At 56.0% G+C, this 26,824-nt stretch overlaps 8 protein-coding genes across 8 annotated transcripts; 4 read left to right on the forward strand and 4 right to left on the reverse strand.

Annotated features, from left to right (window-relative positions):
• Nucleotides 1–5,831: 5,831 nt before the first annotated feature.
• On the reverse strand, nucleotides 5,832–7,582 carry BU26DRAFT_583732 (uncharacterized protein). The gene is made up of 2 exons (XM_033834572.1): nucleotides 6,926–7,582; nucleotides 5,832–6,632 (listed from the first exon to the last, which is right to left on the reverse strand). Exons 1-2 carry the CDS (start codon nucleotides 7,464–7,466, stop codon nucleotides 6,205–6,207), a joined length of 969 nt encoding a protein of 322 aa, XP_033690100.1. The 5' UTR covers nucleotides 7,467–7,582; the 3' UTR covers nucleotides 5,832–6,204.
• Nucleotides 7,583–7,993: 411 nt separating this feature from the next.
• Nucleotides 7,994–10,542, forward strand: BU26DRAFT_537615 (uncharacterized protein; the record flags this gene model as incomplete). The annotated part of the gene is made up of 3 exons (XM_033831420.1): nucleotides 7,994–8,158; nucleotides 8,549–8,892; nucleotides 8,923–10,542. Exons 1-3 carry the CDS (start codon nucleotides 8,083–8,085, stop codon nucleotides 10,540–10,542), a joined length of 2,040 nt encoding a protein of 679 aa, XP_033690101.1. The 5' UTR covers nucleotides 7,994–8,082.
• Nucleotides 10,543–11,746: 1,204 nt separating this feature from the next.
• On the forward strand, nucleotides 11,747–12,562 carry BU26DRAFT_150822 (uncharacterized protein). Its single transcript, XM_033819977.1, has 2 exons — nucleotides 11,747–11,773; nucleotides 11,837–12,562. Exon 2 carries the CDS (start codon nucleotides 12,011–12,013, stop codon nucleotides 12,389–12,391), a length of 381 nt encoding a protein of 126 aa, XP_033690102.1. The 5' UTR covers nucleotides 11,747–11,773; nucleotides 11,837–12,010; the 3' UTR covers nucleotides 12,392–12,562.
• A 3,448-nt stretch (nucleotides 12,563–16,010) lies between these two features.
• On the reverse strand, nucleotides 16,011–17,057 carry BU26DRAFT_416513 (DUF1746-domain-containing protein; the record flags this gene model as incomplete). Its single annotated transcript, XM_033823163.1, has 2 exons — nucleotides 16,011–16,755; nucleotides 16,813–17,057. The coding sequence occupies 2 exons, from the start codon at nucleotides 17,055–17,057 to the stop codon at nucleotides 16,011–16,013; spliced, it is 990 nt and encodes a 329-aa protein (XP_033690103.1).
• Nucleotides 17,058–17,311: 254 nt separating this feature from the next.
• BU26DRAFT_475783 (altered inheritance of mitochondria protein 31, mitochondrial) lies at nucleotides 17,312–18,495 on the forward strand. Its single transcript, XM_033825550.1, has 2 exons — nucleotides 17,312–17,490; nucleotides 17,551–18,495. The coding sequence occupies exons 1-2, from the start codon at nucleotides 17,441–17,443 to the stop codon at nucleotides 18,002–18,004; spliced, it is 504 nt and encodes a 167-aa protein (XP_033690104.1). The 5' UTR covers nucleotides 17,312–17,440; the 3' UTR covers nucleotides 18,005–18,495.
• Nucleotides 18,496–18,756: 261 nt separating this feature from the next.
• BU26DRAFT_475786 (general substrate transporter) lies at nucleotides 18,757–20,603 on the reverse strand (the record flags this gene model as incomplete). Its single annotated transcript, XM_033825551.1, has 6 exons — nucleotides 18,757–18,980; nucleotides 19,031–19,219; nucleotides 19,276–19,574; nucleotides 19,634–20,001; nucleotides 20,057–20,172; nucleotides 20,243–20,603. 6 exons carry the CDS (start codon nucleotides 20,601–20,603, stop codon nucleotides 18,757–18,759), a joined length of 1,557 nt encoding a protein of 518 aa, XP_033690105.1.
• A 961-nt stretch (nucleotides 20,604–21,564) lies between these two features.
• On the reverse strand, nucleotides 21,565–23,548 carry BU26DRAFT_600678 (uncharacterized protein; the record flags this gene model as incomplete). Its single annotated transcript, XM_033835190.1, has 2 exons — nucleotides 21,565–22,987; nucleotides 23,046–23,548. The coding sequence occupies 2 exons, from the start codon at nucleotides 23,546–23,548 to the stop codon at nucleotides 21,565–21,567; spliced, it is 1,926 nt and encodes a 641-aa protein (XP_033690106.1).
• A 1,462-nt stretch (nucleotides 23,549–25,010) lies between these two features.
• Nucleotides 25,011–26,241, forward strand: BU26DRAFT_150890 (uncharacterized protein). Its single transcript, XM_033819978.1, has 2 exons — nucleotides 25,011–25,194; nucleotides 25,253–26,241. Exons 1-2 carry the CDS (start codon nucleotides 25,154–25,156, stop codon nucleotides 26,214–26,216), a joined length of 1,005 nt encoding a protein of 334 aa, XP_033690107.1. The 5' UTR covers nucleotides 25,011–25,153; the 3' UTR covers nucleotides 26,217–26,241.
• The last annotated feature ends 583 nt before the right edge of the window (nucleotides 26,242–26,824 follow it).

Below are 26,824 nucleotides of genomic sequence, written 5' to 3' on the forward strand. Positions count from 1 at the left end.
ACGACCGTTCATCCCTCATTGAAGGACTTTAGCCCGGGTTGTTTTTGACTCGACGGCCTCTTGTCCACGGGATCCTGGCACTAGTAAGGTTCGAAGAAGTTTTCACTGCGATAAGGCCCCCTAGGAGGGCATCGGAGGAAGGGACAGAGTCGAAAAGACGGCTGCGTTGCAATATCCCACGCGTCGGTAAGAAAGCGAGCGCGAAAGCAGGGAGGGATGCGGGAGCTGGCGACATTCCCGCGATGCATCTTCAACGAGTCCAATAGCAACTATAGTGAAAGACTCGCGCGAAGCTAGAAGAAGAGGCCTGGGATCCGAGCACTAGAGTAAGCGGAATTCTCATCTAACCGGACACCAACAGGTGCTGAATATCCCCCAGAGTCGTCGAAGTGCCCAGCCGCCCCAGGCCGGAGCTGTGTCTTTGAGCGGTAGTGTTGTGGCTGCTGAGCGCATACTGATAGTAAGACTTTCTGAGACAGCGATTTTATCGCTCGATTTCCCGGGCCGAAGCAATTGGACGGACGCCCTCTTCGGGACGCCGATTCGGCACGGCTGACTGGATTTGACGTACGTCAGCGTCGAGCCCACATCCTACCTGCTGCTGCAGTAAACGGTGTGCAATGGACGGTGTGAAGGACCGTAGAAAAGCGAGAATGCTGGGGTTACACTGCTGGCGCTTCTGCATGAGCGGGAACTGATGTCCGCGCATACACGAACAATAGTGGCTGACTCGAAAGGGAGAGTCGGAGCAATAGAGACGCTGAGAGCTTCGCTAGATGCGCAGCGTGACGTAGTCTGGTGAGTCCTGTTGGCTGACTTTCCGCTAGATCCCGGAAAGGGCGGGAGGGGAAGTTGCATGTGCATCGTGTGGCGATGGCTGCGAGATGCGAGCCGCTTCCGAGTGGCTGGCCTTGGAAGTGATGTTGAATGCAGCCTTGCATGTATGAATGCTCGTGCAATGGGGCGTTGGAGCCCAACTTCTGATGGAAGGGAAGCGAGGTTGTCGATTGGGACGAAGGACGTCCAGACCAAGCTATTTGTAAGTAACCGTGTGGGGGGACGACCTTTATAGCTGCTACTCTAGGTTGCTTCAAACTCTCCTGTTGGTTCTCGGGTTTCCGGGAAAGTCGCTCTGGTTGACCGGCCGTGTGTCGTTTAACTTGTCGAGGGACGTGTAGGTAGGACCCATCTGGGCATCAAGTCGCTTGCACAGACGAGGTTCTCTCGTATCCTTATGAGACGAGCTAGAGACGCATGGATGGTCTTCCTTCCAGAGAATACGAGGCTCTCATTGGAGATCCAATTTCAAGCCGAGTAAATGATAGTCAGAGTGCGCGTACACGGGGCAAAGGGGATGGTCGGCTAAAAAGAGTCAAAATGAAGCTGAGATGCATTAGCTGGGCAATGAAGGCTGAATAGCAAGAGGTCAGTCGACGATGAAGCCGTGTCCCGTCGAATCACCAAACGTGACGTTCAAGAAGCTCAACGAATGGGAACTTAAGTCCATCGAGACGCCGTAACTCAATCCGCTGGGAACGGCATATGGATGTCTTGGCTTTATACGAGGCGTAGCATGCTCCGCAGTAGCGGGCCTATCGAGCAGGCGCGATCCGCCTTCAACGAAGTCTCACCTCGCTTTGACGAAGGCCGCGTTATGACTCAAGAGCACACAAGAGTGACATGGCGTTCAAAATTGCAGGAAAAGGTCACGCGAGGAGTATCTGAGTGTTGTTGGCGAAAGCTGAAGATAACGAAGAAGCGCGGTAGCCAGAAATTCCAAGTCTGCAAGCCCAGAGACCATACATCTGACTGACACACGCGATGCTGGAGTGATCCACGACGTGAAGTCTTGCCATTACTGCGGCGCCGAAGCGCGAAGCTTTTCGTCGATAATGCGATGGAACAGATATCCGTGCATGGGCGGGCACGTGCTCACCGATCATGCACGCGCCCGGCGTAACGAGTCTGCAGGACATTGTGTCTACAAGGGAACCTTGGAAGCAGCGGATGCGGATCCCATTCGCTGGCGTCAGTGAGGCGGACTGTGCGCTGATCGGTGAGAAGACGATAACGGGTAACTTATCAGACCAGCACCGGCTGACAAAGGCCTCAACAAAGCATGTGATGCATGGCGGATACCTAGGTATTTGGCATCCCTTTTCTTTCGCAACGATTTCGGTGTTTTTGCCGGCTTGACTGCGGTCAAATTCCGTTGTCAAATTGCGTCTTTCCCTAGTCGCCGTTGCGGGAGCTAGTCCTGAAGGCGTTGAATTTTGATAACCGGGGTAGTCTGGCGCGTCAGAGCCATGACGCTTGCTGGAGAATCCTTGAGCCTGATTTTTGCTTTGATTGACTGATAGGCAAAGGACCCTCCTGCGTCTTGAAGTTGCCTGAGTCGGCAGTTTCTAGTGCACATCCATAAGCATCGTGTAAGAAAGCAGCCCATCATGTTTAACCAGAGTTCCCCGCAGGCGGACTGTCTTCGGAAAGCCATCGGCGCATTCCCCATGTGTCGCCCCGCAGACCACGGAGAGCCCCGGAGATATCAAAACGGGCTGATCAGGGGACGGAGGAACGGCCGTTCGTGATATGCAATAATGCGGTCCTGTGACGGAGAGACTGGCCGCGGCATGCAGAAGGATTGCGCTTTGTCGAGACCAATTGTACTCATGGCTAGTCGGACAACGCGCAGGTCTCAACGCTGCCTCAATGAATGTCCTGCAATGCGTGGGCTTCCCAACATTTGCCCTAGTGCCGTGGCACGTGCCGGGATTTTCATGCTCGTCATCCGCATTGCTTGCGTTGGCCAAGATGGGCCGGACTGAGATTCGAGCCGGATGTAGGGAACAGACATGTATTATGAATCGGAGAGACCGAGACAAATAATATACTGTGTAGGGAGCGTACAATCATGTGGAGGCGGACAGATGGGACCGAAGCCGTTGTTCCCAGGTCTGCAACTGCGCCGTTTCCGAATTGGGAAGGAGCCGTCTGGACCTCACTCAGCACAAACTTAAAGCCTTCGAGCGCAATAACCAATATCTCGCGGGTTTCGCCGTTCATACTTGTTTGCAGAGGGTGAGTGCTGCGAGCGCCAGAGGCAATCGGCGGCGAGCAGCAGCCCGTGCTTGAAGAGGGTAAAAAAACACCAATTCACCGGCGGTGCTGTGTAAGAGTCAGTAGATCTTCGCCTGCATTCATGAGCCGGGTGCCTTCAACGTCGTACAAATTGGTCATCAGCGTGACAACAAAGCAAACTGGCTTCGCGTGGCATGCATCTCCTATTGAGCCTATAATACACGGCAATATAGTTCCTTGCTGATGCACACCGCGATTTCTTCTGTTGTCCAACAGCTCGCCGAATTTGCCACGATAGCTGCTGCTATCGGGTGCAAGCATGATCGATGCAGCAGACGTGCTCAAGATCTGAATCTGGACTTAGTCTGGAGGGGGCTCTGCGCGCGTTGGGTGACGGAGATGGAGTCGCCATTCGTCTGGTCCGGGGTATAATTCTCCTGCTATAGGTGCCCAAGTCATCTCAAATGCAAGTAAAACCTCGCGTAGAGTGGTCGGGTGTCGAAACTCCTGCTAATCTTAGGACACCGAAACGTAAAACGAGACACGATGCTGGAGGGGAGCCCGTGCCACTCCGACGACGTCCGCTTGTGTGCGATACGGAGTACATCCGAGACGGTTATTTGGAAGTCGCGAGTCGCGATGCATTCACAGATATCAGTGTAACTTTGGGCTCCTTTTTCCTGAGCCGGAAAACAGGCCGTTCGGATAGGGCCCAGCCTTATGCGAAGGGATACGCTGTTGGCTGCAAGTATTAGTACTACCACGACCGATTACCATCAACCATAACCTCTTGACGTCCATCCCCAGCTGTTGGACTGTTGGATAGTGGTAGCTCGATTTTTCCGACGCGAGTGGCACCCGTTGCCGGAACGGTTTGGGTAATCGTCATCTGTCGTGGCTTATCTTTGTTTTATGCAGCTGAGACGCTCATGCATCGCTGTTCTCCTATTAATTCACAAATCTCATCGAAGGCCCATTGCCCAACGAGGGCATGAAAAGCCGTGATAGTCGTGCATGGTGACGGTGATTCCCTTGCTGGCCCATGCTAATAGTAATCATGTTGGTAAGATCTCATAAGTCGTTTCGCTCTATGCGAACTTGGCGGCCAAGGCCAGAGAGTTCGTGTAAAGTTGTGAGAAAGATATGAGCCGCATGGACACGCACAGTCATTGTAGCCAACCGAGCGGTTCCGATAAGGTACATGCCGGATGGCCAACGAACCACAGAAAGGCTGGGTTATATGGTCTGAGGTCAACTGTAAAGTCAAGCACACTAAGCATGCTCAAGCGTCAGTGAAGACGCCGTAGGAAATAAGACCTGGCGAGTAAGTTTTTGTGCTTAAGCTTGCTTCTTCTCGTTTAAAGAGCCCGTTGTTGATGCCCATGAATACCAGAACGCTGCGAGCAACCATGTTGCCAGACCGTTGCTCGTTTCGGAACATGTATACGGGACGAGTACGCTGTCGTGGGAGGATGAGCGCCGGTTATCTGCTCGCCAGGCAGCACGTGAACCTTCCAAGTTGTTGGCGACAACTTTTGGACCGGCTAGTCATGACTAGCCGAGGCGGCGGGTAAATAAAGCGATTTCCGTGCTTCTTCTCGAAGGTTCAAGAGGCCACATGTACAGATCAGATTTTCCAAGCAACGCGGATCTCGTTCGCGTTCTAGGTTTGTTCGACGGTGGTGGGGGAGGCGACCAGCGAGCCGACCCTTCGCATTCGTATGTAGCCTAGAGCTCGCCAGCGGGTAAATCGTCGGAGCGTCCGCGGAAACTATTGGATTTTGAAAAGAAAGTCCCACCGAATCACAGTGTGCAGCGGAAGAAATTACTTAGAGACAGCCCTGCTTCCGTTATAATAGCTGTTAATACTGGTAATAGTAGCTTGCGTCAGGCCCCGCAAGGAGCAGGATGTGACGACTATGCACTCGGGCGCTATAGGTGGTGTGTTAAAGCGGGACCGGCACTGGCTCCGTTTGTGGAAGGTTGTCGTGCAAGCGGCCTTGGACATGGCCAGGCATCCCGGGAGAGAAGGGGAGAAAATTGATATGGATTCGCTGCAGCTGTACATGACTTGCACCAGGCCAGGCTCGTTGGGCGGGACCTAGGCAAGGGCCAGATATTATTCCTAGACGAGGCAAATCCAGCTGTCGATCGTGGCTTTTGCACTGCCGGCCAAGGTACGTAAAACCGTTTCGCTGATGATAGGAGTTCTGTGGAAGTACCCGTGGATGTGATGTACAGGAGGCGAAACCTGGCTCCAGGCTATGATTGCAACCAAGCTGATACGTTCGCGATCCGGCCCTGTTTCAAGCTCGACAGCCGCCCTATGTCCTGTGTACGTGATGAGTTTGCACACTTGCAGTATTCCACTGCGTTGGTAAATTGGCTGACGAGGAAGAGGGCTGCCCCGTCATTTCGCCGATCTGCGTCACGTCCGCGTGACGTTGGATTCTGGACTCACTGTGGATGGGAAAGCGTCGAAGCTGCTATGGTTGCGTGTCGCCAAGTTCAGAACCGTCACCCTCGCGGGCCAGCGCTGCGTATCCACGCCCATGACGCCGTTGGAGCTCTGGTACCCAGCTCGCAGTGGCGGTGGGTTGAGCTGAGCGTCGGATGAGTGCCGGCGCGTCAAAAAATACTAGCAACGCCCGGCCCTTGGCAGCACGCAATGAAGGCCCGCTGAGAGCTTGTGCCTGGCGCACGAACAAGGGGCGCAAACCGAACGCGAGGGGCCCCAAAATCGCACTGAGCCAGAAGAGGAATCGTAACTGACTCAGGCTTGCGAGTTTGTTGAGAAGTGAATGCGTCGTCACGAGTCTGTGATGGGCAAAAAAGCAAGCAGCAGCCACCGGCTGAGAGGCATGGGGACGGACCGAGTCAGGCGGCGGCTTCATTTCGTTTGGAGGAGGCTGCTGTTTTGAGAGGCAGCTGGGCGCCCGTGGGGCTGGGACAGGAGGCACTCTTCTCGCTTCTCGCGGCCGGGGGTGGAAGAACAGAGTTTTGCGGCACGCGTGATGGCCGAGTAGGGCACACGTCCTGAATTTCCCTCAGGCTGGGGCAGCACCGACAGGCTGGAGCCGGAAAAAAGGTGGAGGAGCGCTTCTAGTTCTGGCGCGGAAGCTTCGATCAGCTTTGAAACGGCCAAGCGATCTGCCCGGCTCCAGCAGCGGCGCAGCGTGACCGTGGACCTGGGATGCCCGCTATGACGCTTTGAGCGCCGCCCTGGACGACGGCGCCGGCGGGTGCCTGCGGCGTCGTTCTGCTGGAGCGCGTCGAGAGCAGAGGCTCCGCGCCATGGACAGACGTGCCCCGTCGCATTGGCGGGCGTGCAGCGCGGGCCCGAGACGCCCAGGACGGAGCACATGCCGGCGTGCTGTGGAGGAGCGCGGAGGACGGCCGGGGGAACGCTGTCCCTGCGTTGGTGGGCGAGAGACTGTGCGTGCATAAAGTGGCAGCGCGTTCCCTTCCCCTCGCGCTCTCCTCGCTGCCCCGCAGTTGCCCGTCGCCAGCTGCAGCTCCCGACTCCGGCCGAACGCGCTCCGGTGCAAGCCGCGCTGGTGCCGTGATCAAGCCGTCAGGACGGATTCGAGAGCGGGTGCATTAGCCCGCGCGGTCGCGACGTTGAGCGTCGAGATGGCGTCGTCGGCCTCGAGACGGCCGACTGACAGACGCGGGTGCTCGAAAAAACAACGCCCAGCACGCAACGCACGGCACCGTGATGTGCAGGCCACCGCGTGAGCGCCCACGGCCAATCACAGAATTATTGGCGCCCTGGACTGCGGTGAATATGGCAGCACATGATGCCAAATGCAATGCGGCCGGGGGTGCTTTTGGAGCCCAATCCGACCTGCCCGTTCTCGCAACGCCGCGTCTCCTGTGGCCGGCACGACATCTGCGGGCGGCTGATGAGGTGCTGATCGAAAAGTAATAAAGGGCCGGCGGTCACGGGCGACGTCTGCTGCCCAGGTGTGCACCGTCTGAACAGCGCTGTGGAGAGCGAGGAGCCCAACCCTCAGGGCTGGGAGACGCCCATCATCGCCCCGCGCAGGCCCGCACGAGGCAGGCGCCGCCCCCACGGCACGCGTGGGCGGCAGGAGCGTCCAGCTTCGCAGCATCAGTCGACGCTCCTCGGAGGCACAACGCAAGCCGTCGCAGACGCGTTGAGCTGCTCGCGGTGAGACGGGAGACGGTGGGCGGGAGACGGTAGACGGTATCCCGACGCCCATGGCCCCCACGCGCTGTCTGCCTTCCAAATTGCCCTCCCTCCGCCATGCAGCGCCCTCGTCCGCAGTCTCCAACGCTGCCGCCATCGTGCTCGCGCGCCGCACGTAATTGCTTCTCCCCGCACAACGTCGACTGCGCGGTACAGTAGTGCTGATGCCCGACATGGCCTGCCGTCGCCGTCAAACTGTCCCCAGCGTCCTCAGGCCACTCGCGCAGAGGCACTCCGATCGCATCTGGCGTCTGCGGGGTTCGACGTCTGCCCGCATGCTCGAAATGCCGTGCAGCCCAGCGCTCGCGGCACCGCGAGACCGTCTCGGATATTTCCTCGCCGCAGCGCTGCCATTGGCCGGCGGCGCAGGAAAAGGGCAGAAATGCGCGCCAGCCAGCCAGGCCCGCTAGCCGTCATCGAGGACAGGTGCAGGGCCAAGCGCGTCCAGCCACAGGCACTCTTGGAGGCGAGCGCGCCGGGATGCATCCGCTCGCGCTAGGCGCGCAAAGGGGCCTGTTGCGCCGGCGTTGAGGCTGCTCACCAGACATGACAGGCGGGCGTGGCCCGGGGGAGTGCCGCTGGTGCGCCGCACGACGAGGCCGCCAATGGACGGCGCCGTCACGCCTTCACTGCTGCTCGCGGCGCCGTCGCACCATGCGCTTGCTTCGCTTTGGGCAAAATTCGTCCCCGAGGCCGATGCACTGTGCGGCCTCTTGCGAGCAACCCGCCTTCCGCGATGGCTGCGCTCCTCCGCGCAGTAGCGCCGTCCGACTGCGTCGCCCCGTGCCAGCATGCCCCGGCGGGCAGGCCTGTCGTCGACTGCTCCGCCTAGCGCGTCGACTGCGCGCCGCCGACAGGGAGCTTCATGTACGTTTTGTGCTCGTCCTTTCTGGCGGGAGCTGGCTCCAGACAGGGGGGCTTGTCCAAGCTGCATCATTCAAATGATTTCCCCTGCAACCGACCAGAGGCTGATCCCTCCAGCACACCTCACCGACCTTTCTTGTCGTATATCATCGCGGCCCTTGCGCTCGTCCCCATTCCAGTCACGGGCCCGCTGCAACCTCCATTCCAGACCACCGCTACTCTCGCCAACAACCCCCCACCGGACACAGCTGTATCCCTCTTTTTCGGCTCCATTCCTGCCTCTGCTCTGCCACGCAGAGCTCAGCATGGCCCTTGGTCTCTCCGCCACCTAGACCAGCGTTTCCCGAGACTGAGCCGTCCCTGCGCCTTTTGGACCCCTCGTTCGCTTCTCAGCTCCTGCTCTGCCTTGCTGCGTCCTGCTTTTTCCGTCTCTGCTCTTCCGTTTCTGGTGCTGGGTGTTGTCCACGGCGGCGACCCCATACACAACCTTCACACTGGCTGCTCAAACGCTCCCCGCTATCCAAAACCCTCACGCTCGTTACCCCCGCCCATACCAGCCCTCGCTCACTCCGCCATACGACGACCACCCGAAGCTGTATCTGGACCAGTCTCCTATTCCCCGCCAGTCCGGTTTCCCTGAGCCAGACCGCTCATGGTTGGCCCATAGAGGGCTGAGGGGCTCTGACGAACAGGTCCTAATGTCGCGCCCGGGAGCGGCAGGATCTCAGTCAGCGTCTGTGAATGATGCCTCGAACAGGTTTCCGCAGACCACCCCTCAGATGTCGCCGGCCCACCCCCGTCTGAGCATGCACCCGCTGCAGAGGGACGGTACGCATGATGCTCCGACTAACGCACACGTTTCTCTTCCCCCTCTCCGCCAGCTATCGAGCACTCCGCCAACGCCATCCGCGGATCGAAGACCGGGCAATCCTTTGGGCGTTCATTCTATCCTGAATCCTCAGGCGGACTTGGTGGAGCAACAGCGGAACCGGAGGCGTAGCGGCTCGCAAATGGAGTCTCCGTCTCCAATTGAGACGCAGCCATCACAGAGCCTGCCTTCTATCAGCCGGCCTACGAGTGTCGATTCGATGCAGGGCGAGCCGATACCGTCTAGACCATTCCACCCACCAGGTCGACCATCAGGAAGGCATTTAATGGCTCCGAGATCCCCCACGCTGCACCGTACCCAGAGCCTGGGTATCCTGAATCCAGCGAATCTGAATCCCCCAACGGGAACGATAGATGCACACCAGTCGCCCTTTCTGTCCTCAAGCGGCCGGCCTTTGGGCTCCGATCCGGTGACGTCGCAGCCTGCTCTTCCAACGCCCCCGGTGGGAGGGCGTGTTACCTATTTTCCTACCGTGCCTCCGACGGCACCAACCCCACCCCCGAGCATGGTCCGGACGAACGAGCTCAGGCGCCCGAGCATGGGCTTTCCGCAGTCAGGGAGCGCCAGTCCGATTGCGAATTACTCTCCGTATAGCCAGCCTGCCTCCGTTGCCTCGAGTCAATTTGAAGCTTCTAGCCAGCAAGGTTCTTACATGCCTGCGCCGCACCACCCACAAATGCAGGAGCCGCACCGCATACCTTTGGCGATGGAGACAGAGCGCAACAGCAGGATCCCAATGGCGCCCTCCAGCCAGAGCAGCATTCAGATCATGACCATCAAGAGCCAGCAAGGGCACCATGTCCAGATTCCCGTTGATGTTCAGGCCGCGTCCAAGGTGGCCGACGAAAAGAGAAAGCGCAACGCAGGCGCGTCGGCGAGATTCCGCGCCAGACGAAAAGAGAAAGAGCGCGAGGCTTCGATGAGCATCGCCCGTCTGGAACAACAGCTCCGCGACGCCCTCGAGGACGCGGAATACTACAGAAATGAGAGGGATTACTTCAAGTCCGTCGTCTTCCAGCAGCCAGGCGCCGAGCGACACTATGCTAGAGCCCCGTCGCCTCGTCTGAGGCGACTATCTGCCGCGCCTTCTATCGCCCCGTCCTCCACGACTGGTGATGGCTCGCGAGACTCTCCCTACTCTGGGTACGACGATGAGGTGCTGGAGTCGGACAGAAATGTTCGAAGGAGGACCAACAACTACCACCCTATTTCTGGGCCAGCTCCCACACCTTTGGAAGGCTCTGGTCTGCCCGCGACAGCTTACGCCGCGCCTGCTTTTCCATCCGTGAACGCAGCACACCCCGGTGGTCTGAGTGGGCATCGACCGCCCCCTCAGCCTTTTGATCCCCGGGAACAAAGGCCGCTCCCAGAGTTGCAGCAGCCACCACCACCACCACAGCGACCCACTCTCCGCGACCCATTTGCTTCGGAGCCGGCTCGCTATGAGAACAGGCACTGGGGCCCGACCCCGGGCCCAGGACCGGACAACCGAGGGTGATTCCAACCCTCTCTGGCACGCAAGATCGAAACGTTATGCCCTTCACGCCCATGCTCTGGGCAGTCGTCTCCTACTTTTGTTTTCTTTCCGTACTTTGATACCCCGAACCAAGAAACAGCGGCTTTTTGCATTTTCAGTAACGCATCGGGTGGTTCCATTTGTCAGCGTTCGCACACCAGAGGTTGGCTTAAGGCGACTGTATTCTTCGCCTGGCTACCTCGGCAGCTTCCAGCATCTTTGATTTTTCCTATCCTACAACGCGAATACCATCATCGATATACCCGACCATGAACCAGAAGCGTGGCCCGACATCATTCGCACGCATAGTTTGGTCATGATGTTATCATTATAGAGCTCTATACACCTAGAGTACCTCCTCACGGAACCTTTCTTCTACAACACCAGAATGTCTATTATTATTTTATCAGTACCATTCAGCATGTACTTTACCTATCGAACAATTTCTCTACGGCGGCACGGGCGTCTTTTGGTATGGGATACTCCACCGACGACAAGGTATCGTAGATCGGATACTTTTCGCCGCAACGCGACTCAAGTCCAATGAAGCTCCCCACGCGACCATTCCGTGTCAGGACATATCTTTTGGAGCGTCATTTTCCTTTGCGATCTTCCACATGGCCAATCATACACCGACCCCCTAAACATTCCTTCACCGCTGCAAGCTGCAACTGTGCTCGTGGCGGTCTGGGATGTACTAGCCCCCGCGCCATCCCTCTTAGACTCGGCAAAAGCTCACGCATGACCTCCAAAAGTGGTCCAGCATGATCCAAACACAATTGCCCGACCTTCGTTTTCGTCCCGCCCGCCTTAAGCGCATGTACCAAGGCACGTCCCGCTCGCCTTCGCCCGTCGACCGGGCATCGCTTTCGAACCAGATCAGATCAGATTCCGAAACGACCAAAAACTTTAAAAATGACGACCCAGGCAGCCAACCGTGGCGCCGAACGTCAATTTCCTTCCGAGGCTGACGTCGAATTGTCATTGCTTTTTCTTACTCCACCCGCGCCTACAGTACGGACTAGAATCCGCCGGCTTTTTTAGTTCACATATACGTGCTCGAGTCCAAGAAGTGCAATTTGCGCGACTTGCACGTGTTTCACCTCGTATTGAAGGTTCTCGACCGAATACAGGAGTGCGAATGGCATGATACCTGCATGAGTAGTGTTCCCGCGGATTCGGATGAAGGGCTAGAGATGCATTTTGGAAGCTCGTAAGGTTTAGTCTAGTGAGTGTTGATGGCGTTGGGTGCTAACCTCTAGTCCATGCGCACCAGCCATAGGCAGATCGTTTCGGTACCTAAATCAACCTTGACGTGGGACACACTTCCGGAGCCGCATCATCATGGCATAGTCCATCGAATACAACACTTTAAGGATCTTTCTAGGGGCTCTACCTTCACGGCGTCTGTGAAAGTGCCGGCTCCGTGCAGCAGCTCGGTCAAGAGGAGATGCTATTCGAAATCTTCACGGTGAGCCTCACATTGCGTTCTCTAATTTGCACTCCAGGGACCTGCTACTGCCGCCGATATTCCTCTGGCGCCTCCGTTGCACCTTCGGCTTGGTGGCCGTGCCAAAGCATCACAGCATCGTCCACGAGCAAATGCATCATCGCATTCCGACTTCTCCCACCCGGAAGTAGGTCTAGCTTTCCTCAGTGCGACTTGCAGGAGCATATTCGGCGGCGGATTACTTGCAGACGAAGCTTTCGCCGGTGGATACGGGCGTGCTGTCGACAAACGGCGTGTCGTTCGACGTCTTTACGGATCCACCGGACGACCCCTCCCGTGATGTACTGCACTACCGCCGGAGAACCGTGTCGGCCCGTTTGACGTTTTCTTAAGTCCCATAGATGGGAAACAGACGTGCGGGTCCGCTAGCATTCTGAGACTACGCAAGCGTACCAAACATTGATGTTTGGAGTACGCCCGCAGGTTGCACGTCAAATGCGGCTCTACGGCGCATGGAAAGAAACGATGCGCTCTCTGGTCAGCTTCGTGGTTTGATAACGCGCAAAGTCCGTTTTGGAGACCGTTCGCGCCCTGTGTATTGAGCTGAGCTTTACATGAGCTGCTTCTCAGGGGCCAGCGACTTCGGAAAGCCCCTATAGCAAACGGCCCGAATGCAATACAGGATCTTCCTAGTACCTAGGTATTCTGCAATGATACTGTCTCTCAAAATGTGATTGCTCGCGACAGGCTGCGGGGTCCTTGATGGGTAGGAAGCCGTGAGCCGCGTTTGGTAGGCCTACCATAGCCTATCGTAGTCTACCGAATTGGGAAAGCCGGGAAGACAAGAACCTCGCCGTCGCCCCATAGCAGGAAGTTGGATTAAAGGAATGTGATTGTATGTACGCCTGCGGCGCTGCTGCTGTCACAATGACACACCTCGCATGAAGGGCAGGTCTCGTGACTCCGCTGGTTGTTCTTTCCCAGCCTGTGGTCGACCGGAAACGTCATGCCAACACATGCCATGTCCCAACTCTGTATGCCCTGCATGCATCCTGCTTACTGCATTATTCAACAACCCCACGAACCTCTGCCCTTCCGCCTTCTCACGACCCTTGCCAACTGTCCCATGACGCTCTGCTGGATCTTGAACGCGATCGATGCCGGTCGAAAGCCCACTTCCCCGCGGCACTCGGGCCACACCGCTCCTTGCTCCTCTGGATCTTCTTCAAGCCCGTCATCCAGCCACGGGTCCAACAACATCGCTCTGCCATGATTCATTCGTGTTAGCCGCTTGGAGCAGCTTGCTCGTAGCTCTTTGGCGAGTGCGTAGGCAAGGCGAATTATCTCCGACTACTACAGGTCTGTCTGCCGCTCTACGAGCCGGCAGTGCCGCGATGCGATATGGGCCAGACTACTGCAAACATGCGGCGTATAATAGCACCGATTCGACGTCTGCTGCAGCCACTCACACGGTTGTGAACGCCGCACCACGCAGGCTGACTGGATCCTCGCCTGTGCCCGCTCAATCGGATCTCGGAGCACAAATGACGATGGCAGCACGCTCACCGGTTACCCTCGCTTCGGTGCTCCTGCAATCACCACAATGCGGACTTTGATGACTCGGCGCTGACTCGGCTTGCGCCTCAAGCACACAGGAAGCAATGCGGTACCCGATGCCGAGTATGCTCGGCCCGGCCATATTGCTCCTCAGGTGAGATGCTTAACAGCTCAACTCCCACTAGGCACTGCATCGACACCAAGCATTCCTGCCGTCCAGAAGCGGACCAACATTCCAGCGTAAACCGGCTGGAGCATAGAGCAAGAACTCAACGCCATGTCCCACCTCGACACGTGTATCTTCACCTCACCGCATGTTCATGCCTGCACCACCCATCTAGTCGATATCTTTGCATCAGTCTGGCTGCTGAGATTCCATTCGTGCACAAAGGCATCACACTGACAGCAGTGTTACACGCCTGCAACAATGCAGCGCTCTTCTCCGCCTGCACGAAGCACTCGATTGCGCATCTCCACAAAACCACAACCCCTCATCCTTCCCCCGACCGGCTTCCCAAAGCGGAAACTCGATAGAAAGCTCGCAGCTCACAGGGCAATTTCCACACGTCGACCAAATAAGCTCGATCTGCCTGCGTGTCGCACAGCATCGGCCTTGGTCCCCCGATTGTAAAGATATACATGCGCTGCCAACGCATCTTGAGTCTCGTGCAACGCTCCACAGGACTCGAGACTCAACTTGGGGCAGGGCAGAGCGGGGCACCGTCGGCGCTTATGCATGTGATGGAGAGATATGCAGGCTGGCGTAAGATGGGAGCGGGCCTTGCGTACTGTATGCAATGCCGAACCAGTGGTTACACGGCAGCTCCTGGCTCGCTCGCGGGACGTAGGGCGGCTGCGCGACGTCCCGCCATGGGAAGGGAAGGGGAGGGGAAAAAGTAACGAAACACCCCTCCGCGTGAGCACATTACTGTCGGCCCACCGGTAATAATAGAGGCGGGGACAGGCATTCGCGCATGGCTGAATCGGCATTGGATGGAAGCATGCGAGGTAGGCTATCGATTTTCTTTCCCCTTCAGCCTGCATATACGTGCAGTTCGTTGATCGAGGTCGCAGCGCCGTGGCAAGCCGCAGCCATGAAAAAAAAAAAGAAAAGGAATTGCAGATTAATATATTAACGTGCGTCTGCTAAGGACACGTCGTTTTTGCTTGCTGCGCGCCCGATGCAACGCAGGCATTATTGCATGGCTATCGTATGTATGCAAGAGCAGGGGCCCCAGGGATACAGTACAGATACGGCGGGGCTGACGAAGCCTTGGGCTCCAAGCACACGCCTCAGATGGGGATGCGCCCCTCGGACGCGACGCGGGTCAGCATGGTGAGAAAAACGGGATGTGATGAGCTGCAGCAGCTGTCGGTCATGTGAGCGGAAAACCATCCTCAGCCTGGAACCCAATCAGAAAATTGCGTGCGACCCTGCAGCGCGCTGCGACGCCTGGTTGGACGAGCGCGACACGGGCGTTGGGGGTTCCTTTTGCATGAATGCCCGTTGTGACCGGGTTTGGCGCGGACGACATCATCGATGCACGAGGGATAAATTTAGGCAAAGTGCAGATGTGCTTTCGTTTGAGCACGTGGGACGGTTGATCGATGCAAGCAGGCTCAATGTCTTGTTGGCTACAAGATGTCGCCGCTGAATGGCAGGGCCAAGTGGAAATGACAGGCGTACGAAGGGCACCACTTTTCAACATCAACGGCAAGGTAAGAGGCATCCGACACATGTCCATTGATCAGTGTTGTACAGACTGCTACCGATAGCTATGCCCCGCACTCTCGCTCTCGCTCTCGCACAACTACGCTCTTGTGTGCAACTGTGGCGCACAATGTCGACTGCAGCAGCGGAGATTGACACAAGGGCCCGCCAATCTACATGCAATCCTCCACGCCGGTAACGAACCGTTACGCGAACGGACGACGCGCGATGGGAGGCATGGACCGTGGGCGGCGGAAACTACGGGAAGTATCCTATTACCTGGACTACGCGAGGTATGCCTTGGGCCATGCGAGGCTGCGGCACAGCGCTCATGGCACGCGTCGATTTCAGCCCAATGGCGGGCGGGAAAGTAACGTTGTGGAATGTGGCGAGGGTCTTGATCGGTGTGATGTGTTCGAGAGGGTTGCGGCGCGGGATGGAATGATGGTGATAATGGCGTAATCGGGTGGATGGGGCATGTTGGCCATGGGCGCTGTGCCGCCATGATGCACGCCGTTGAAGGCTCGCTATTTGCGGCGTGTCATTCATGCCGTGCTCAACGTCTGCCATGGAGTTGAAGTGACTCGCAAGCTGAGCCTGATCCTGCGAGTTCCGCAGCGAACACCGAGCAGTGGCTTCTTCGCGTGGGGGTGCTTTCACATTCCTGCCGTGATACATATCGCCATTTCCGGAGCGCTCAGGAGTCGACTGCGCGTGACCGGTTTCCCCCCTTCACCCGCCTCCTACGCCGAAGCGCACGCGAATCGTGCGCAATTGGCGCAGCGTGCTGGGCGGAATCGAAGAGCTCGCCCCTGTATCAGCCCTCGTTTGGCGGTATGTCTGGTACTCTTCGTGCTCCCGGAGGAGCGTGTCGATGAGGGTGAAGTCGCCAATCACGCACTGCCCGGAGTGGAGTACGTCCAGGGCGTCAATGTGACCCGCCTCGGACGACGACAGGAGGGCGTCTTCTTCATCCACATCAGCGCCTATGTCGGACAGCGTGTCGGTTCGGCGAAGAACACCGCGTTCTTCGGCATCGGCGTCTTGCTCGCGGGCTGCGTTCTCGTCCGTCGATCTCTCCGGCGGGTCCCCTTCGGTTGGCCTTGAAGCTGTGCTCCCTCCTGATATCTTGGCTAGCTTCCTTTTCAGGTCTCGTTTCTTGACTTGCGCGGACACCATGGTGAGCTGCAGAATCAGGAGGCAGATATCCAGGCCAGCAAGCTTCCACTTGCTTGTCGGCCCCTTTTGCCCGATGAAGTCTATCATTAACCCCCCATGCAAATAGCCTCGTGTATCTTCGCCGGCCGATGGAGCTGCATATATGAGATGCAGAAGGAAGTTTGCAGTGAAGCAGAACAAGAGGAGCGGTAGGTATGGCTTGTATACATCGTTTTGGCGGTTGAGGCCCATATCGGGCAGGGGCGTGAGGATCGAGAGGTGGATTACGGCGCGTACGAAGAACCAGAAGAATGAGCAGCTGCAACGATCAGCGACTTGTACACATTGAAGAGGCAATACCCGTGTATAAGCTTACTCCAGGTAATAGAGGGTGATGAGCTCCAGAAAGACTAGAGTATCCAGTTCGCGAAGCAAATGCTCGAGAAACTGCACCCGCTTCCTCTTCGCATCAAGCCTCCGCTCCTTTGCCCGCTGCTCGCGCTGAGCTGCATCCTCCCCTTCGTCGACTGCTGCTGTTGTTGCGTCGTCGAGATCCGCATCAGAGGTCGCAGTGTTTCCATAGCGCTCTCCGGCTCGCGACGACTCGGCCTCATCGTTCATGGCGCAGCGGGGCAGATCCTTGCGCAACGCTTCCGGTCATGAAGCCACAAGTCGTAGAAAAGCGCAAGGCCAAAGCTATGCTGGCAGGCAGCTGTTGGCCGGCGGTGATGTCGTGCAGCAAGTGAGCATCGGCGCCTGGAAAAACCGCAACCGCCGAGCTTCCGAAGTGGTGAGATAATCGATCGTCGCCGACCAGAGCTTGATGCTCGCCGTTGGCTCCAATCTGCAAACCATTCACTCCTCCGCCTCCGCTGCTCCGTCGAATGCTCTCCAGAGCTCCAGAGAGTGCCTGAGGACTCCAATTGCGCCGGCTCTCCATGTGAGACGTTGCACTCGCCCGCCATTGATCCCGCGCGACACCATCCACCACCTCCGCTGTCACAATGAATTCTCCGAACAGCGCGCCCCTCCCGTCGTCGTTTGACGAGAATACGTACGTCCCCCTTCGCTCGCGCGCTCGCTCCACAGACTCGCAAAGCTAACCCCACCCCAGCGACTTCTACAATGAAAACCGCCTGGGCAAAATAGGGCGCCGCCTCCGCGAAGAGCCTCTCATCCCGCTCGGCTGCGGCCTGACCGTCTGGGCCATCGTCGGCGCCACGCGCTCCATGCGCAAGGGCGACCACAAAATGACGAACCTGTACTTCCGCCGCCGTCTGTATGCGCAGGCCTTCACCATCGCGGTGCTGTGCGTGGGCAACTTGTACTGGCAGAAGGACCGCGTGAAGAGGAAGGAGTACGAGAAGCTGGTGGCGGAGAAGGATAGGATGGATAAGAGGGACCGCTGGTTGAAGGAGCTGGAGATGCGGGATGAGGAGGACAAGGCGTGGAAGGAGAGGATGGCGAGGAGGGTGCGGGGCGAGGGAGAGGCGCAGGGCAAGGGCGTTAGTGAGATGGTGGCGGAGAAGACGAGGGAGTTGAAGGATAGGGCTGGGGGTGGGAAATGAGGATGCGGAACCCTCCGAGAGGTAGCATGCGGCATGCGGAGAGCGGCAGAGCCGGCTTTGTGGCGGAACGGTTATGGACGTTCGCTGTACATATTGCTGAGGCGTGTATGAGTACACATCCGGGATTGGGCAAAAGTAGGGCACGGGCACATTCTCTACTACGGGTAGGTTGGTCAGGTTGCATTCAGCTCAGTCTTGGTCAATGTTTTTATGTTTTACGTTCATTCATCGCTGTTTTGATCTCAGGATTCTCCTCCCGGCATAGTTTGTTTACCCAAGCTCTTATCTTTAGGAGCAGTATCTGGAATAGAGACTCGGAGACCGCGAGCAAGGGCGCCTTATTCGCCCCATACCCACTCAACCAGCAATCGAACGCGAGTTCCATACAATTGTGCGGCATCGGCTGACGAGTCAACTTTTAGACTCTCGAGTAGACGGGAAGTAGATCTACGAGTCTTCATTTGAGAAGAAACTGTGCTAAATCTTACATGATCGGTGCTTGTTATGGACGGAGGAGCCAGATGATGCTGAATTTCGTACCATAGACCAGCAAAATGAGTAGAGCTTGTTCTGTTCGCATCGAGCGCAGTGCCATTTGTGGAGATTATAGGCTATGTATAGGTGGACTCCGCTAATTACGAAATTATGCAGATTGAGATAGCGGAGCGACGTAACCGTTCCTCTCGATTCCTTAACTCTTCTGGAGTCCCATCTCACCAACAGAATTGGATCGCTTGCGACATTGACACCGGCTAACCAGAGTGCTTCTCGACGTCACGTCCCGTATCCTCCACAAGCTCCACCTCCATTCCCAAAGCCAACCCCTTATCCAACTTCCTCCTCGCCTCCTCATCCATCCGCGTATAATCGACCGCAACGGTATCACCAAACTTCGCACTAATCTCTTCAAGACTCAAGCCCTTGGTCTCGGGGTAGAAGAAGTACATAATAGCAGCGCCGAAGAGGGGCACGATGACTGGATTCTCGGTCAGCGGGAACCATCGAGGAAGTGGGGACGTTACTTACCAAAGATGAGGTAGTACTTCCAGCCTACGGTGGTAAAGGCTACAGGTGCGCACATGGTGTAGATGAGCGAGAAGCAGAAGAGCGCGGAGATACTGAAGCCGGCACCTTGGGCGCGGATGGAGGTGGGGAAGAGCTCGCCCGCATAGACGTATGAGGAGGCGTCCATGGAGCCGCCAAAGAAGGTGACAACTGGGTTTGAAGTCAGTATATAGATGTGCATAGGTTTAAGGTGGTAATTGACTTACAAAGGTACAGGAAGAAGACCCCGAAGCCGTTGCCGATCTTGTTTGATGTGCCTCCGTACACGGCGAGACAGCCCGTGAATCCTGCTACGGAGATTGCGCAGCCAATCTGACCGACTACCATGATTGGGATCCGACCCCACTTGTCGAGCCACAGCGAGTTCATGAAGTTCATGAACGCAGCCCAAGAGTCCCACACAGCATACAGCGCAAGTGGAAGGGATCCGTACAGTCCAAGGCCATTGTACAAGAGCACTTGGTAGTTATTGATAACCAAGCATCCGGTGGACTGGACGAGGCCCCTTGAATATAGTCAGCACATCCGTTCTCAACGGGCCATGGGCCACGAAGCCGCACTCACAGCGTAAGGAAGCCAAACAACAACCGCTTCCTACATGACTTCCTTTGGAAGAGCAGAATCCAACCCTTCACCCACCCTTGCCGCCATCCCTCCTCGCGCTCGAGATCAAGCTGCTTCCGAATCTGGTAGAACTCCTCGCGCGCTAGAAGGTCGTCTTCCTCACCGGGAAGACGGTGCAGGTCCCGTAGGATGCGCAGACCCTCCTCATACCGGTCGTTAGCCATCAGGTAGCGCGGGGATTCGGGAAGCCAGGGAGAACCGATGAGCAGACCGAGCGGTGGCACGACTTGCAGCGCGAGACAGAGACGCCATTGCGCGGTTTGCGAGGCGACGTAGTAGCAGCCGAAGCCTGTCCATCCGGCCAAAGCCTGGTTTGGTTAGTCAGTGCGAGGGTAGTGCGACTTAGGGAAGGGGTAGACCTACGTATCCGACGCACAGAATGAAGCCGTGCGATCCGACCATACGGCCACGCGTCTTTGCCGGGGAGATCTCGCTCTGATACAGCGGCGTGATGACATTCACCATGCCCACACCGATGCCTGCGCAAACAAGCAGTCAGCATCCACGCGTCTCATCCCCCTCTCAACACGACTCAACCAATTCACTCACCCATCAAAAACCGCCCCACCAAAAACATAGCAATATGCACGCTCCCCGCTTGAATCGCCCCGGCCACAATACACAAACACGCCGTAATCTGGATTGCCCTCTGCCTGCCCCACGCGTCCGCCAACCACGTCATAAACAGACATCCAATCAGGCCGCCGCCCGCAAACAGCCCGTTCGTCGCGCCCGTAATGCGCGACCCCTCGGCGGCATTTGGGCCCGTCAGCGAGATGTTGAAGTAGGCGAAGAAGGAGGGCAGCCCAATGACGGCGCCGATGATGGCAGAGTTGTAGCCGTACGTCAGAGAGCCGAAGGTTACGAGGAAGACGATGAGGAAGTTGTAGCGGTTTGCTGTTGCTGCCATCGTGTCTTACGTAAACTTCAAATGATCGGCGGTGGGAGGATAGACAGCGGAGCTCTAAGCTTGCTGAAGAGCTTCAAGTGGAGCTTGGAGTAGATTGGCAGGAGCTTGGACTTAAGAAGCTGCGGCGTCCCCCTCCGCCGAGCCAGGATGCGTGAGCTTTCCCCACAGTTCCAGAGCCATGGTAGCCGGGCGTGGTTATGGGGCTATCGTGGTCTGGAGAGGTATTACCGTAGATGAGGGGTTGGGGGAAGGATGATGACCGGCATCCGCAAATGGTAAGTAAGCGAGGGGGAGTTGATGCTGGTTCCATGTCTGGAAGCGGTTAGGGTGAGCTTTTCCCCACACGTTGGGGAAGAAATGTTGGGGTAAGAATAATACCGCTGCTATTAAGGACTTGTTACCTAACTGGACGGAAGGGCTGGATGGTTTGAGGGTTATGCGTGGGTTTGGTTTTTCCCCGCAGAAATAACCGCGTGGCTGACGAGTCTGGACCGCTGCTGCGAGCCCCAAGAGTCTCTCCACAGTTCACGGTCCAGCGATGCGAAGCGAGGGGATGTCAGCTGCAGCGTGTGCTAGTCATTTCAATTGGAGAGGCTCCTAGTAAGGGGAAAGGAGGGACTGGAGGGGGAGATTGTTAACGTCATTAATGGTACCATTGAGCATGCATGGTATAGTCATGCATCGCTGTCTTGGAGAGGAAAATGGAAGTAAAAGCATAGCAGAAAACGTATTTCTGCATGGTGATAGGAATTCAACGAAGTCTGCGAGAGACTGTGCTGATGGAGGGGCCCGCGTAGGCGGGTGGTTTGTAAAGTGGAAGGGAAGACAGATATATAATTGTGGGTATATTAGAAGTGCAAACGTATGAGCAAATTCAGATAAGAAACCAAAGTCCGACTACAGAGACGAGCTGGAATCGAAAAGCAAGCGTACCCTCCAACGAGACGGCCCAAATCCTCATCTAGTGCATCGCGCCCACCAGTTTCGCTCCCTCATCCATGTTCTGAAGTTTCACCCGCATTCCCTCCGCCGCGTCTTCCATCGCACCCAAGCTTTTGATCTCGCCGCAGACTTCGCGCTCGGCGCTGCCTAGTCCATGGAATAAAAGCGGTAAATTGGACCTTCTCCAGCCGTGCTCGCCTGCGGTCAAGATAGCCGTTACGACAGTGAAGAGCGCGCTGCCGAAGACAAGGATCGCGGGGAGTGTGAGACTCTTCCAGTTTACTTGGTAGAGGAAGACGTAGCGGTAGACATAGCCCGTGGTATATCCAGGAGTCTTCGTGTCATTGGTTCGTTGAATCGGGTATCGGCGGACGACGTGCGACATGCTAATAGCAATGTTGTTGAACATGGAGTCGATCTCTTCGATGAAACCATCCCTTGTCCCCTCTATGAGTTCGAAGACATTCGTAACGAAATGGTTCGTGGGGTTCCATTCCGTGTAGTTCGTCTCTTCATTGTGTTCTTTGACCATAGATTCGCCCACCAGACCATCCGTAGGATCCAGAAGCAGGCTCTGGAGGCCTATTTGAGCCTCGGCGCCTACCGCATAGCAACACTCTTCGATATAAAGGTCCGGATCCTCGGCTTCGGTGAGGGTATCATTGTTGATCCAGCATTCGTCCTTAGGATTCAAAAGGTAAGCAAATTGTTTGTTGTCTGGGTTTAGGTTGAATTCAAAGAACTCGGGCTCGGTTGTCTCGCTCATGAAGCTACCTTCGTTCTGATCAAGACTCCCGATCTCCACTTTTCCAAGAGCTGTCTTAACGCGCCAGAAGAGGGCGCATTCCATTCCGACGGGATCCGCACCTTTCCAGTTGTCCACGAGCAATGCTGTCCGCACTATCAAGGGTCCGGGTGTATCAAAAACATCCTCATCGGAGTGTCCAGACGAGTTTGCGGCTATTAACATCTTGAGGAAGTCGCTGCCTCCTTGATGATACAGCTGTAGACCGGTTCCCGGAATGGTCAGATATGGATAAGAGTTTTCTTCCTCAACTTCGACAATATCATTGGATCGATCCACACATGAGTAATGGACCCCAAGCGTCTGGTATTTCCCGAAGTCACAATAACCGGTCGGACACTCTACGACTGTGTCGGCAGAGATGGAATCACCAAGGCCGCTCATATACGAGATGCCGAACTTGACCGCGTTAATCATTTCCGTTGTAGCCCAAGGCTCTTCAGTGGACCTCATCGCCTGCCAACCAAAGTATTCGCTTGTTTTGGGAAAGGTGGTAGTGTTCGTGATATTGGCGCCGCTGCGCTCGTAGAGGACATCATTGAATACGCGTTGCTGGGGAATTGAAATGGCGCTCTGGATTAGAGCATCAATGGGTAGGGCGAACACCGTCAATCCTGCACCGACAGCTGCTAGATGTCTAGAGACAGAACTATTAGCGTCTATGGCGTGGAAGTGCGTAGGATAACCCTCCATACCTGAACCGGATAGTCCACAAGAGGTGCAGTGAGCCAGTCATACCTCGACTAGCTTCGTCGAAACGCTCAATGTCGATAAGTCGACGACTGCTCCTGAACCATGACCACTTTAGCTGTCCGATGCAAGTCGCGACAGGTAAGAGCATAGCCGCACGCATGACTGCGCTCAGAAAGGATAGTATGGGGAAGATCTTTGGTCTCTTCATTTCACCCGCCTGGGATATGGCCGAGGCTGCTCCGTAATTCTTATTGTCGTAGGCTGCCAAAATGAGCACGATGACAATGAATAAGATAATCGAGAATGCCCCAGCAAGGGCCTCGAGGATCCAGAACTTGTGAAGTACATGCTTTGATGGCAGGAATGCTGTGACGCGTGGTTTCTTGAGCGGGGATTCGCAACGCAGATGCTCGTACCGTGGCGGATCTCCGAATGAAGATGGAGTGTTGGGTATTGGGGCGGCGCCCGCGGCCAGAAAAGGTTGTCGAGAGTCGGATGGCTCCATATGTGCTGTCGTGATTGAGGTTTAAGTGTTGCCCGGCAAAGAAAACGATCGTCGAAAGGCAGCTCAAGACAGCAACTCGATGCCATACTTTAAGTCTCAGGCCTCTAGATCTCGTGGGCGGTGCATGAGGCTCTGCCGTACCAACTTCGCTTGATATCGCTGCTTGTGTCGAGGAGGCTTCTCGGCAGCTGAACGAAGTCGGAGGCTTGGCCATTGGGTGGCTAGGTGGCGTTCAATCGAACGCAAAACTCAAGAACATAGTCGCCTCACCTTTCGCAAATGCGAAGCTAATGGTCTGATATGTGTACTTAATGGCGTGAAGAAGAAACATGAAGGCGGTGTTGCCGCGCCTTTTGAGGCCAGAGTAGTGTTGAGGGCACGGCTCGACGCTCTCTCCTCCTGGATCTTTGATGCTGTGGTCGTCACCGACGGTAGATGTAGCTAGAAACCGCATGTCCTGCTATTCGGGGCCTTCCTCGATTGGATTGCTGATAGGAAATCGCATCACTCGTGATCTTGCGGATATCGTGGAGGCTGAGCTCGCAACAAGTTTGTGGCATCAGATAGTGGCTGAGGAATAGCTCTTGCTGGCACGAGAATCATCGAAAAACTGGCCGCAACAGAAATAGAACCATACGGAACGCTTTCTAGACCACTTTCTCTAAGGCTATGTGCAGTGTAGTGGAGCTGCAAGTCTCCCGGCGTTTGGCGAGAATGACTAGGCTAGATCTGAAACCGGCATAGCTTCTGGGCTAATTCCGTCTCAACTCTTCCTTCCGCATCTCCCGACTTCGTCTTTCGTCTGCCTTGCCCGAAGATGCCGGCGACGACATATGCCATTGCCGATAATGCAGACGGTGTTCCAATTGCCCTGCATCTATTGCAGAAGTGTTGGCCATGCAATATAGTCAACAAGCTTGCGAGTGCAAGCAGCACCACTGACGCGTCAAGAACGGGAGGCTGAAGAAGGAAAAGTGCGACAGCAACGAAACTTGCAAGATTTATACCGAACTTCAATGACTGTGAGGAGCTTTACGCCTTGAGAGGCATGTTGGGAGAAGAGTCGCACCCCTTGAGGTAAGTCCTGCTTGAACGGGGACCATGTTCGGAAGCGAACTAAACCTCTTGCAAAATATGCCTGGATTCGGACAAGCTCCGTGGCCATGAGCTTGTCAACTTCCGCTCGCCTTCGCTACTCTTAGCTCACCTCTATTCTGCTTACGTGTCAACCTTAAAAACGTCGGGACGAACGAGGATCCAGAGAGCGCTGAGTAATCGGCAGGTCAGAACGCGACCATGCATGCGAAACCAAATTTAGGTCCACGCTTATCGATAGACACCTCTGTTGCACGCAAAGGTCTCTGATCTCTACCGCTCTTTGGCAATCGACATGCCCTCGATGGGCCTGCAAAGCCACGAAAGAGATCCAGGGTAGCGGTCGCTGTCGTACATATATGAAGCATCCTACAGGACCCTGGTTCAAAGCGCCCGTCTCTGCCCAAATAGCAATCCCAAAAAGAAGAGGAAGACTAGGTACAGTGGTCTTCCTCGTATCCTGTCGGCACTTATCCGTTCTTGCCTAAGCATCTACTCCCACAACTTACCATGGCCCTGGGTAATCCGGGATCCGGGTCGACACTACTGAAGTGAGCCTCCATTCATACCATCCGCAGTTCTAACTAGGCCGCACTAACACACCTGAAGCGTCTTTATCGCGTTCGCTGCTGTGGCGATATGGTCCACCGTTCCCTTAACCATCCGCCTACTCACGACACTCAAACGGCGTCGAGGCGTATACTTCTACTCCATCCTCGTCACATCCTGGGGCCTCTCCATCCGACAAGTCGGCGACGTCCTCCAATTCCTCGTCCCGTCCTGTCCATGGATCCTCAGCAACGGCCTCGCGCAGGGTGGATGGGTGGCCATGGTCTCTGGTTTCTCCATGGTGCTCTACTCACGGCTGAACATCATTTTGGAGAGCCTGAGGATGCGCCGCGTTGTTCTAGCCATGATCGTTACGAATGGAGTAGTCTTCCATATCGCTATGATCACGTTGTCGATCGGCCTGGCTGCTCTAAGTCATGGTGATCGCCATGAGAAAGCGCAAACTCCGGCATGGAGGCGGGTTTTCCAGCCCATGGAGAGAGTGCAGATTATCGTGTTCTCGGCTCAAGAAACGGCGATTTCGTTCTTCTACGTACGTGCCGCGTACCAGTACCTTAAGAGCCGGTTTGCGCAGCGCGGGAAGACGCAGAGAGCCATGTTTCTGCTTCTGCTGGTCCAGGTCATCATCATCGCGATCGATATCGCCCTTATCGCTATCGACTTCGCCGGACTTCTGCAGTTGAAGTTGTTCATTCATTCGTTTGTTTACTCGGTTAAGCTAGAGCTGGAGTTTGTGGTGCTCAATCAGTTGGTGGAACTGTCGCAGCTCGGCGTACCGGGCATTCCGTCGTTCTCGATGGCTCTGCGATCTGAGCACAGCGGAGAAGCGATCGTGAAAATGCCAGCTTGGACTCCGGAGTCGCCGGACCCGGGCCCGGAGTCAGTCAGATCAGAGAAATCAGAGCGTAATCTGGAGTTCATCACTGAACCGGGATCGAGAGACGAATCTCATAATGCTCACGTCTTAAGCATGCCTCGAATTGGCACCATACCGAGCGCCTGACCAGCGATCCGTTCGCAATATTCCACGTCTCACGACTACGACGTACGACTCACGAAATAATGAGGATGAGTGCTGGATCAGAAGCTTCCTGGGTGCTCACCAAACTGGAATTCATATCAGCAAAATATGGTGTGGTTCTACTGCACCATTGTCCGCCACTCCTATATGCATTTTGAAGTACCAAAAGCATAGAGTAATCATTCTCGATTCCTCCTGCGTTTATGGGGATAGCTGTTGCTTCTCCTGGGGTAATGGAGTGGCATTTTCTCCCGGTATGGTCGAGTCCCATTTGGTTGCTGAGTTCTGCTTCACCACCCCATCGAAAGTTGCCAAACATTGAGTGTTGGACCGACAATGGCATCCAGTGGGCTGAGAAATGAGGTCTAGATATGTATGGAAAGGCTGACAGCGCGTTTAGGCATCGCTCATCTACACGAGGCAATGACTCGTGCCGCGTCGCCCTTCCACAACGCTGATTCGCTCAACAGCCTCGGGTTTTTGCCTAAATCAGCGAGCTAGCCCCAAACCCCTGGCCCCAGCAGAGGGGCCAAGCCAGCGATACCCATGAAATCGATAAATAATCTCAGGGGAATTAACCAGAGCGTCGG

Source organism: Trematosphaeria pertusa (assembly GCF_010094035.1).
Source record: "Trematosphaeria pertusa strain CBS 122368 unplaced genomic scaffold BU26scaffold_2, whole genome shotgun sequence".
Lineage (NCBI taxonomy): Eukaryota > Fungi > Ascomycota > Dothideomycetes > Pleosporales > Trematosphaeriaceae > Trematosphaeria > Trematosphaeria pertusa.